At 40.1% G+C, this 12693-nt stretch overlaps 1 protein-coding gene across 1 annotated transcript in view; it reads left to right on the top strand.

Annotated features, from left to right (window-relative positions):
* Positions 1-12693, top strand: part of PRG4 (proteoglycan 4) — a 45838-nt gene that overhangs the window by 10877 nt on the left and 22268 nt on the right. The window contains exons 3-5 of the mRNA XM_089518316.1: positions 402-524; positions 2891-3010; positions 9792-10034. Coding sequence (XP_089374442.1) covers positions 402-524; positions 2891-3010; positions 9792-10034 — 486 coding nt within the window. The remainder of the gene's footprint in view (positions 1-401; positions 525-2890; positions 3011-9791; positions 10035-12693) is intronic.

The following is a 12693-nucleotide window of genomic DNA, read 5'->3' as shown; positions in this document are numbered from 1 at the left end:
CTCAATGAATAAAACTAAGTAATGTGTAACAGATCTAAATTAACCTTCTAGGTGGGCCCAAGCAACCATCTCACCTCTTATAATCTGCAGTCCATGGATCTTAGTTCCTACATACTTGTCCATTTTGAAGTTTGCACAAAAATATCCCTGGCAGCATTTACCCCATTTCATTCCTGCTGCTTGAAAAAAAATCTGGTCATTGTTACAAGTGTTAGACTGAGGGTCTGTGTTTTGTATTTTAAGGTATGTGCAAATAATTATTATTGAGGCACCTGTGTGTGTGTGTGTGTGTGTGTGTGTTTGTGTAGGGATCACCAACCCTCCCACAGCCTTGTCATTCATTCTTGTTTAACATACTATTTTGGCCTGGCAATAATTGCAGTGGCATTATGTGATTTTAGATGTATCAAGCTGTACAGGGAGATGTGGGGAAGGGTATAATAGGAAGCATGACTGCCAATGTGATAGGAGCTGCCTTCTCTACGCGGAGTGCTGCTCAGATTACCAGAAAGTCTGCGTTGAAGGTAAGTCCACAACTGCAGTCACTTAATTTTTAGTAGGTGAATAAGCACTGCTTTGTTTCATTAAGACAGTGGTTTTCAAACCGTGTTTCAGGAAATTTTGGGGGGCGACCACTTCCAGAATCACAGCCAGCATGGCCAAGGAGATGGAAGTCCAAAAAGTAATATTTCCAACCTCTGTGTGCAGTGGTGGAGGAATAATAATAATAATAATAATAATAATAATAATAATAATAATTTATATTTCCCGCCTCTCCATGCGGATCGAAGCAAATAATAGAGTATATGTTAATAAAGAGTATATTGTAACCGGGGGGGGGGGGGGGGGAACCTTAGCAGGAATGTATCATATCATTAGATTTAGACAGAAGCAAAAATGACCATAAAAATTAATTATTGAAAAAAGAACAGTATAATAAAAAGTTTTGATATTATGCTCTGGCCTTGGCTATGTGGCTCCTGATACTGAAAGCAGTCCTGAACTCCAAAGAAGGGTATTATTTTCTGTACATGGGCAACAAATATGTCCAACAGGACAGGAAAGAACATCATCTTATAGGAATGGATAATATGCTTTACAAATCTATGGAGTTTATCACACTAAAGAGATCCTGTGGGCAATTGGGATTTTAACACTATTGAAAGCAAAGAAAACCAGGAAATGCCTGAATTTTATCACACGATGTCACAGTTAACACAAAATAACGCAAAGTTAAGTCACAGTTAAAGCGGAGAAAAGTGGCAGCTTTTTACCTTCGGAACATCCTGAAAGTAAAAAGCTGCCACTTTTCTCCACTTTAACTGCAGTTTAACTTCACGTTATTTTGTTTTAGAAGCAATTCAGTGTGATAAACTCCCTGAGTTTGCAAGTTTTGTTTAAATTCAAATGTACTTTAAATAGCGTTTAAATCTCGTTTGCCCATGGGATCTCGCTAGTGTGATAAATTCCTATGTGACATACATGGTGTATTCTGTAGCAGACATGCTGGGCCACTTCACCACACAATCCAAGTGTGGGAAATGGAAAAAGTTCTCTCATGGTAAGGAAGTCTGAGAAAACCACTGCCTTAAGATCCTTCCCTTTGGCACTTGTTACATGTAGTCTCTGTTTTTGTTTATAATTTTCATTTTGTGTCCTCTTTCTCTCTATGTGTGTTTGTCACTCTCTTTTTTGTGTATTACATTGTTCTTTGCCAATTCAGTGCCAGTTCTCCTGGCACTATTTTCAGACATCTATGAGTAATTCCTGTGGGTGGTGCTGGAAATATGTCATGTCAAGTGAAGTGAAGTCAAGTGAATGGCTTCTACATATATGTTTCTGCATAACAATCCTCCGGCAGGCAAATCGCAGTTTAGTGGAGAACAAATGTGATGTACGATCCATTGGCAAAATATTGTTCATCCACATTTAGTCATCTGAACCACCCAGTGGAAATAATCCCATTTGTAAAAAGCATTTTATGAACACCGAGCCTTTCTCATTGAAAAAGATTTGAGTGTGACTTTTCAAATGTCCTCTATCCCCCACCCGCATTTTGGCTAGATTCCAATGCAAATGTGCACATTTGGTTAACTCCCTTGCTCTCCACATTAGAAGTGAAGCAATCCAAATTAATGATGGTTCCGCTGTAGGTCATGTATTTTATGACATTATGCTTTGCATATGGCTTGATTCAGACTTTTGTGCATGCCTGATATTCCAAGGGGCAAAGATGTACACAGATCTTATCATGTTTTAGTGAGGAGTTATTTGCAACCCTCCAGCATGAAAACAAAATTCTACAATGAAAAAGATTAGGTAAACAAGATGGGTAAGTCTTGTAATTATATTTGTTGTTAAAATTATATTCAAATTTTGTATACACTTGTAATATACTTGTAATTATACAGTGTGCCTGTGTCATACGTGGGTGCGCTATACTCTGAAAGCTGCGCAGGAGCACATGGGGCACAAGGGGCAGTGCACCCCATTCAGATTAATGCGGTGCGTGCCCATGTATTTGTTATTTCTCCTCAATCAGTAGCATAGCATTAGTTTCAAATTAATTTCAAATGACACTAAAGAGTAAGCAAGTTATTTTTGTAGCTGTAGACTATTTAATGTCAGTAACATAGAGACAATGAAATGTGTTCAAAAGGATGACAGATTTTATATCACATCCAGAATGTTACAATGGAGTGTATTTTAGTTGGCAAAAATAAGCTATACAGAAGGCATCAATGATGCAGTGGACCTGGATACATCACTGTAATGGTCCCCCTATATATTGAAAATGTTCAAGACATGTACAAGATAGTATCTTAATTAAAATAGATTCTATTAAAAGGCAAATAAAACATTGCTAAACCTTTTCCTCTATCTTGTGTAGACCTCTCATGTAAAGGACGTTGCACTGCACACTTTGTAAGAGGGAAACCTTGTGACTGTGACCCTGACTGCCAAAAGTATGGCAAATGCTGCGCAGACTATGAAGAGGCCTGCCCAGTGGGTAAGTGCTCTGAATAAATCATTGGCTTTCTGCTTCTTTCCACATAATTAACAGATCACTTGAGCCAATTAAATCAGTCTCCTTATAGTAGGAAGCTGGCATACCAGAGAGAAAGCTAGGCTAGAACTCTTCACCTTGACATGCTGGTTTCCAATTAGAGATTATTTTGTAGAGAAGGGTATCCAGTCATGTGAGCCTTATCTTAAGTCCTATTGTCAAAGCACACAGAAAGCTTGGAAAATTTCCCCAAGTTTTCAAGGAACGGCTGCATCCAAAAGTAACTTTTCCAAAGCTATTTCAGTACAGACTTGATTTATCTTCTTCACTTGTGTAAGAGCTAGTACCCAGTTTTGGCACTCTCTACTCCACACACTCAGATCCTCTGGGAATAACTTGCTACAGCCAAAGAAGACCAGGCTTGCTGTAGCTACCCAGATGACCTGTTCATCAGCCACTCCTAAACTTTGGAGGAGATAAGTCACATTCCAACTCTTGATGCCTTCAAGAAGGCTGTTAAGATGGATCTCTTCTGGCGGGCATTTCCAGATTGATAAATGGGCTCCTCCATTGTCCCTTAACTGTGGTTGCTTCCCACAATTGCCTCATTTTAATGAGCGTTAATTTTAGATTAATTTTAGTAAATTTGATTGTGTTTTATGATGTTTTGTAGTTTTTATTTGGGGGTTAGGGATTATGTTAACAATGTTATTGTGATTTTTTGATTGTTACAAGCCTCGATCCTTCGGAGAGAGGTGGGCTATAACAAAATTATTATTATTATTATTATTATTATTATTATTATTATTATTATTATGCCAGAATGTCCCAAATAAATATACACCTTAAGGACAAATGTCTTTTAGAAGGGGATGAATTCTTGGATTAAGCGGGAAGGCACTTTAGAGGAAGTCTCACCTAGACCACAGTACCACTCTTGATTTTTGCAGCTGAAAAAAGAGAAAGACTGCCCATCAACTCCTGACCAATGATATTCAATAAAAATAAGAGATCTCAAAGTGAGGTTATGCACCTTAAGGGGCAGGCTAGTCAGCTCTCTTCTCATTAGCTCTGATATAAAGGGACAAATGTACATGGGCTTCACCAGGGATTATTCAACCTACCAGTGACTACTGGTGCCACCCAGACCAAAGCTTTGAAATGTTATTCCTTTTGGGCTCTTCCAGCCATTTATTTGGAACCATTGTGCTAGTCAAGGCCCACAGTCAGTGACCCCTCCAAATACATGTAGCTCTTTCCTTTCTCCCTTAAATGGAACATGTACAATTGCTTCATGCTGAATCAGATCTGAATGTAGTGCAGTGTCATGTGCACTGATTGGTAGCAGTGGTTCTCCAGGTTATCAGACATGGGTTTTTCCAGCTCTATCTGGGAATCTTGGGGGTTGAACTTGGCATCTTTTGCATGCTGATCTGCAACTCTTCCCCTATAGTAAAAGTTTGTCATTTATTCCTATGGGGGAAGTGCAAACTGCTGTAATTCACAGTACAGCTGCAATAGGGCAAAATGTGCCCTCTATGAAGTGAAAAAAAATTATCACTGTGCATGGATAAAGTGGTAAGCTTTAATGTGTCTCTGCGCATGAGACTTAAGAGTCTCACTGCCTCCCTATGGGAGTCTTTGCAATATACAGTTCTTCATCCACACATACTCCACCCATCACAATGATAAACATTTACCTAGTTTTACTATAAAAGAGTTTTTTTAAAAAAGAGTTTAAAAACCTCCAGTAGAAAATCCAAACTTTGTAGAGAACCATTTGCTTATTTTTACATTAGTACATTATTTTTCTCCATTATATATGCCACCCACACCCACATTTATTTCCTCTTTTTTAATTATGCAGTTGAGTACAGTCTGGATTTTCAGCAGACATAACTTCATTTGACTTTAGTGGAGTAACGCCAGATTAGAATCTGGTAGTAATAAAGGGGTAATAGAGCTGTAATGGCAGAACATTGTGGAAAATCTGCCTTGTTCACCCCCAAGATGGGGGGAAGGAGAGACAAATATTCTCTCTATTTCCCTTCAACAAAACAATCCTTATAAAGTAAAGTGCAAAATGAATGAAGTACACTTTTAGTGGCAGATTGTACTTTGAGCTTTATATTACTATTACTAAATGATTGCTCGGCAGATAAATATTCTACAGGCAAAACTTCTCAACACGCATTTAAGGAAAGCAACCTCTGGCAGAAAAAAAATGACAATGCTATGCAAAACTGCCACTTTGAGATAACATTAGATATAGGGATCAATATAGAATTGGATGAAGATAACATGAAGAGGATTTAGTTTCTGTGAAGCAGGTGGTGCATGCTTTGCACATTACTGGATCTGTGCACAGATGTACTTTTAATGGCAGACAGTGGCCATGATTGCATAGGTGGCACCAGAGGAGCAACAGCAAATATAAAAAGGCTGCTAGCACCAAATTGATTTTGGGGGGGATACACTGTTGCCTCTGTCAGGAGAAAAAGCTGTCATGACAGCTCTCAGCAGGGCAAGTTTCTCTGATGGTGATGGAGATGACTCTATTCCATCCGTCCAATACTACTATGTATCACTGTGTAAAGTGCCTTACATTAGGATAAAAAGAGCATTATATTAATTTACATCACCAAGAGAGTTCATCCTATCTGTCCACTTTGGTCCATTGTCTCTACTTTCACATGGGCAGCTATAGGGATCTGCCATAAATGAACATGATGAATGAAATAAATGTGTCTCCATTGGGCTGGGCTATTGCTGAGTGGCAGGGCAAGGACGTAAAACAATTTTAGTATTCACACTATCTAGATGCTTCTGGGACTCCAGGCCTTTCACTGGGCTGACAGTCAGTGAGACCTTCTGTGGACATACTGCACTAAGCAGCCAGGTGTACAGATCATTATTTAAAACTTCCTGCACTGCCATGAAGTGATGTTGTAATAGGAAGCACTTATAAAAATTGTGACTCATAGGTGTCTGTTCCTGCTATTAATGCCAGCATGCCTTATTTTATCCTGACTTGATAGGAAGAAAAGCATAGCTGTTTTATATGCATAGCACTAAGTGTTATAAATTGTATTATAAATCACAAATAGACACATTGAATCAATGGCATTTACCTCCATGTTGACTCATTTTTCATAAACTGAATCAACATTCAACAACTGAACCCAGTGGCTCTAACCAATAGCACTTATACCAATGGACTTTAACTTTAAATGGCATTACCTTGAACGTCCATAATTCCATTGGGATTGGCAGTCCTTCCACTGATGAAGATTGCAACCATGCTACACTGTCATTGTGTCCATAGCTGCAGTAACCAATTTGTGGTTTCCAACTTTCTGGGGATGAGCTTCTCTGTAATTAACTAGGGTAATTCTCAGGCCAGATCTCAAGACTTACAGTCCATCACTCTATTCAAAGCCTTTTCAGCTTGGTAAATCTGTTAGCTCTTGGCATAGGTTTTTGAGTACAAAGGACATGCTATGGTAATAGGACTGCCTGAAGGTTACATGATGTTAATGATGGCTTTTTTTAAAAAAAAAGTGTTGTTCACATATATACACACAGAAACTTTGTAACATTTCAGGTGAGAATGAAAACATTTCCATAGGCTTTTGGAAAATCACAATGGAATAAACAGGAAGCAAATATTAAGGTCTAAAATTGCCAATCACTAATTCACTTACTTAAATCTACTGAACACTGTTTCCTGCTGTTTCAGACATTTTCTGTGCCAGCTTGTTTTATTTGTTGTTGTTATGTGCCTTCCAGTAGACTCTGACTTAGGGTAATCTCTCCTGGGGTTTTCTTGGCAAAATTTATTTGTATTAGGCTAGAAGAGTGTGCCTTGCCCAAGATCACCTGCTGAGCTTTGATAGCCGAGTGGGGATTCCAGCCCTCCTGTCTCCAAAGCCTGGTCCGACACTCAAACTACCAAAGAATAATACCTCCTCTATTCCATTACTGTTTTAAAAACTTTGCTAGGAAATTAAATTATACACTGGGCCTTGGTATCTGCTGCAGTTTGATTCCAGCACCCCCCATGGATACCAAAATCTGTGGGTGCTCAAGACCCTTTAAATACAATGGCATAGTAAAATGGTGTCCCTTATATAAAATGGCAAAATCAAACTTTGCTTTTTGGAGTTTATATTTATTTTAAACATTTTCAAACCATGGATGCTTGAATCCATGGATGAAAAGTCTGTGGATATGGAGGGCTGACTGTAGCAAACTGTTTAGCTTCAGTGGCAGACCAACAGGGTGGTGGGAGGTGATACACTTTTGGTGTAAGCAGCAAAGGAGGCAGGAAGGGAATTGAGTGGCATGTGGGCAGTTTGCCACCCAAATCAGGGAGTGCAGCTGGTCAGCAAAGGGTAGGGCTGGCTAGGGAAGAAAAGAGAAAGCGGGACAGTACTGGTATATTCATGGTTGGTGAATGTGGTGGCTCCTCTTCCCTCTCCTGTTTCTTAGAGGTTCATGAAAGGAGGTGCTGAGGGGGGGCAGCTGCAGTGTTTTGACTTTCTTGGGCCTAATTCCCACTTACGCAAGATTCAGTTTCCAATCCGAAATGACAAATTGAATCGAATTCATAGCGTGGTTCCCACTGCATTTGCTCTGGGATGGAAGCGATTCAAAATAATCCACTTGTGGTTCCCATTGACAAAAGAATCGGTTCTATCTAAACCAGTTCCTGAGGAGATGGTTCCCATTAACAAAAGAATCGGTTCGAGTCATTGAAAACTAAATTATGAAACCGATTGTGAATCGGTTATGGTTCCCACTTACGATAATTCAGTTTTGAGGAAAAGGAGCGGAAAAAATCAGTGTCTTTTTGATGCATGTTCAATGGGAAAAGATGGACAAAAAATATGCCCCCCCTTTCTGAATCACTTTCTGAATTCAAATTAAGTGGGAACCATGCCCGTTTAACCCATTGTGTGATTCGGTTTAAATAGTAGTGGGAATTAGACCTTGGACCATTTATGCCTGGCCTTGCAGGGAATTCCTGTTCTTACTGCAAAGCAAAGCAAAATGGGGCAGGGACAGGTGGATGAAAGTGCTTCCTTTCCTGTGGGAGAATGAAAGGTGGAAGTAGGTGCCCCTCTTTCCTTTCCATTTTTATTCCATATTTTATTTTTCTCTTTTGCTTTCCCCATTTTGAGAACCCCTTGTTGCCCCCCTCCCATGGTCGTGGCAGCTGCTATTTCCACAGGCAGAGGCTATTCCTGGTCTCTATGGACTGACTCACTGCTGGGTAGGATGCCAATGCTGCAGGGGTTATTCAGATGGTGAAAATAATCCAGGATGAATCTCCATTGTTCACATGCATCCTAAATGCACCTGATCAAGGGCTTTCTTTGGGGGAGGGAGAGGCTGCCAAAAATCCACTTAACCTGGGATAGTCAGTACTGTTTTTTCCCCTGAGTTTTAAAAAAAAGATTTGCATTGTCAGCAATGTGAATAATTGATGGAAATAGACCCAGGATTAAACCTTTCATGCCTTGAACAGATCTTGAATACATTCAGCCAACCCAGCCAGCAGCTGCTGCTCCTTCCCATTTCTCCATTGCCAGGCGGGTGCTACTGGTGCTGGATGGGGGAGCCCAAAATACAGCACTGCCCACTTGGCAACCCACTCCTGCCCTTTTGCATCTTCCCCACTAGTTAGGAGAGAGGAGGACTCTCCCTTTCTGGTTCTCTCTTTTCTGGCAAAGGCAGCAAGGGGAGGGTGTGAAAGTGTGGCAGGGGAGTGGCAGGAGGTGGGCAGTAGCCTCACTTGGCACTGAGGTGGTTAAGCTGAGGGAGACGTTTCCCCAAGGAGAAGCCCAAGAAGGTGGTCTCTGGCTGGGAGGGGAGCAGCCAGAGGCTGCAGGGAGAAAAGGGAGATGTTGCTGCTGCCACTGTTTTCCTGTTTAGATCATTTATGTCTGGCATACAATACTACCTGAAAAGTATATTTCATTTTTTCCCCTTCCATATATTTCCCTATTTGTCTAGCTGAATAATACACCAGAAGTTCTGGGCCCATTTTATCATCAAATCTTTCACTGTTTCGTCCTCAATATCGTATTTTTTTTATCATTGTCTCATTGTATATTGCTGGTATCATTTGCAATAGATATAATAATTTAAGTAAAATAGTCATCTTGGTTGCAGCTGTCTTAATTAGTAAAGATAATTTTAGATTATTCCAGTTTTTAAGATCTTTTAAAATTTTGAGCCGAACCTTCTTATAATTATTCTTAAATAGATCTGAATTGTTTTAGCAACAATTATTCCTAAATCGTTTCCTTTTTTGCTTATATTAAAACCTGTCTGATACTGTAATTCCTTTGCTTCTGTTTTTGTCATATTATTGGTAATAATTGTTTTGTCTTTCTTTGTTTTAAGTCTTGAGAATTTTCGAGAAGCTAAGAGAGCTTCATTTAATTTTTGTATAATTTCCAGAGGTTCTTCTAATGATACTGATAAGTTTTTGGCAAATGCTCTTACTTTATATTCTGATTTTCTTATCTTCACTCCTTGTATGCTTTTATCATCTCATTCAAGTACAGAATGAAGCCTGGACAGCAAGAAATAGGACACTATACAAATATAGAGACTAGCTTCAGCAAAAAGTAATACCCTTTTTGTTAAAACAAGAATGAACAGTCTTTTGTTTAAAATGTAGACAATAATGCTACATCCGGTATTACTTGAGCCAAACTAGAGAAGGGACTTTAACTGAGCTATGTTTTGTTTTTGTTTTTTGGTCTGGTTTCAGCTACAACTACAGCACCAACAACTACCACCACCACAACCAAGGCTCCAAGGACAACTACCACCACCGTTCTTACAACCATCACCACAACCAAACCACCAACCACAACACCCAAACCAAAGTCAACAACAAAGCGTTCACCAAAACTTCAGCCAAAACCCAAGCCCAAACCCAAGCCCAAACCCAAGCCTAAACCCCCAAAGAACAAAAAGAAACAAAAGAAAGTATCTCATGAAATTATGGAAGGTAGGAGATACTTACATGATACGGATTTGTGGGTGTTGTGCCTAGATTAAAACTTTATAACTATGCGAGTTAACCATTTTCACTATGATTTATTGTGAGCCTTGAGAGCAGATGGCTTTACTGCAAAATATGAGGGAGGGAGGGTTGTTGATGTTGATGTTTATGTTGATAAATCATTTTACTAACTTTCACAGATTCCAATTTACTGTAGCCTTATATAACTTATCTTGTTGGATTCTTATCAAACTAAGATCTTCCTTGTAGTGTATTTCTCTGGAGCCTGTCACAGTGTAAAAGGTATAGTCTCTTGCTCTCTGCTGTGGGCTCTTTTAAGATTCCATGAAACCTTAACAGTTTTAAAATGCTTTATAATACAAATAATGCATCTTGTTATATCATTCCTGGCTTGAAAATTTACTCTGGAGATTAAACTTGAGTGATATGACAAAAATCTGAGATTTATTTGCAATGGACAATGTAATGCATGAAGTAAATCTGTCTGATTATGGGTCAGGATCTTCTGAATGATTTGTGTGAATACATTTTTATGCTCAGGTTTTTTAGGGCTTTTTTTTTTTTTTTTTTGCCTTTAAATTACTTTAGGTGCATACAAGAATTTGGGTGAGCCCAACGGGCTTTCCCTGGTTGTAACTGAAATTCCCTTTCCTTCGTGGATTCCTTGAACAAAAGACAGGGTTACAGAAAATAAATATTTTAGCAAAGAGTGGTGGGTTATAGACTGCTGCTTTGAGGTGGTCTGCCGCCGCCGCCGTTTGCTCCGTAAGGGAGCCGCTGCAGCCAAACCGCGCGGCTCCGTTACGGAGCAAAAAAGAAGCTCCAAAATGGAGTTTCTTTAAGCAGCGCCTCTATGATGTCGCGAGGCGCCAGGGGCGGACTCGCGACATCATAGACGCCGCGACACGTGCGGACGCACAGCGTCCGATACGTAAATATAGCGGCGGCCGTGTGGAACGGCCGCCGCCATATTGTACGTACAGAATACGTACTAGGGTTAGGGGGGTGCGGAAGCACCGCCCCTTCCTAACCTTAATACGTATTCTGTACGTACTAAATGGCGGTCTGTAACCCGCCAATATAAATATAAAGTAAAGTATTCATTTTAATACAAAAAATTGAAACCAAGTGCATCTAATAATAATCAGCCATCTTAAGAGAAATATATAACAGCAGAGGTTCTTTTCCTGTTCCCCCTTCTGCCAGTGGTGCCTGGTAGCTTCAATGTCAGTAGGACAGTGAATCTGTTCTAGGTTTTATTTTGAACTTTAAAGGAGTTGTTTAATGTGCTGAACACTATGGGGCTTGACAGATGGGTGGCCTGCAGCCACCCCTTTTGCCTGCATAGTTGTTCCGACGACCAGATGGCATGGCAATGATCCTCCCTCTCGAAAGCAGCTTCCTGAAAGTGGAGGCATTATGGCCATGATGACACCCCTTCCGGCCAGTGCCATTTGGTTGCTCTGATGCCCATGCATCATTATGACACACCCTGTGTAAATGGGGGGTGAGCCATGATGGTGCACAGGTGCTGATAGTTGGGCTTGTAGTGTGTAAATGCTGAGCCCTACCTAGTCCTACTTTTGGGCCCAGGCCAGCACAAAGCGCCCATCTGTACCGGCCCTATCTCACCATAGAGGTTCAGACCTTGGAAAGCTCCTTTTAAATTTAAACTTGGAGTGCAAAGGACAGGCAGGATACAATGGGCCAAACTCATTGTATTCTGCCCGCAGATCAGGCCCATTCTCTCCAGCACTTACCTGGTCCACTGCGAGTGGGTGTTCAGACATTTTCCCACCACCACACCATGGAGCCACCACCAACTATGATGACTGATCCATCACCACTCTCCTTGCACGCCTCCACTGTGGTCTGTAAGAGTGGAAACAGGGCACCTGGCTTCACCCATGTGGTTAGGCATGTGGCCATCTAAACTACCAGCTGTGATGGTGGAGTTTCTGGGAAACCCTGCTATGAACAGCTGGTTATTTAGAACCAGCCTAAAAGTGAGTTGAGATGGGTTCGGACTGGATTCATGCTGGATCCATCGTAATGGTATTTGGGTTACCCATTACTGGCCTGGGGCTGTTGGCCTGCATCATTTGAACAGGATGACAAGAGACCTGTGGAAAAAACAGGCCTTTTGTCATGTGAGTACAGCCCCTTGAACTCAGAACAAATTCACTGCTCCACCAATACAAAAAATGCCAGCCACTACTGAATCTTATAAATCTTGACTTTAAAATCTCACTACTGATACAACCCTTTTGCTACACAGCCTAACTGCCCTGCATTGATTAGAACAGCACCATGTTACATAGTCAATTGCTTTTGGAAATTGCTTACTTTAAAAACAAACAAACAAATAAACAAACAAAAAACATATTGATTTGATATGTTAATTGTTATACAGTTTTTATTGCTATTATTGTTGTTATTAGCTATACATTCTTCTTGCTATTTATTATTATTATAAATTGTTATGTTATTTTTATTCTGTTGTTATTGCAATGTATTTTTCTTACTGCTGTAATCTGCCCGGATTCTTCTTGATTGGGCGGGCTATAAATAAATAATTTATTATTACTATTATTATTATTATTATTAGATTTTTCTTTATGCTAACTTTATGTGCTTGGCTGTA

This window comes from Sceloporus occidentalis, unplaced genomic scaffold (genome assembly GCF_023333645.1).
Source record: "Sceloporus occidentalis isolate IW3139 unplaced genomic scaffold, rSceOcc1.0.p SCAF_3, whole genome shotgun sequence".
Taxonomy (NCBI): domain Eukaryota; kingdom Metazoa; phylum Chordata; class Lepidosauria; order Squamata; family Phrynosomatidae; genus Sceloporus; species Sceloporus occidentalis.
This window is presented reverse-complemented; position numbering and strand designations above follow the sequence as displayed.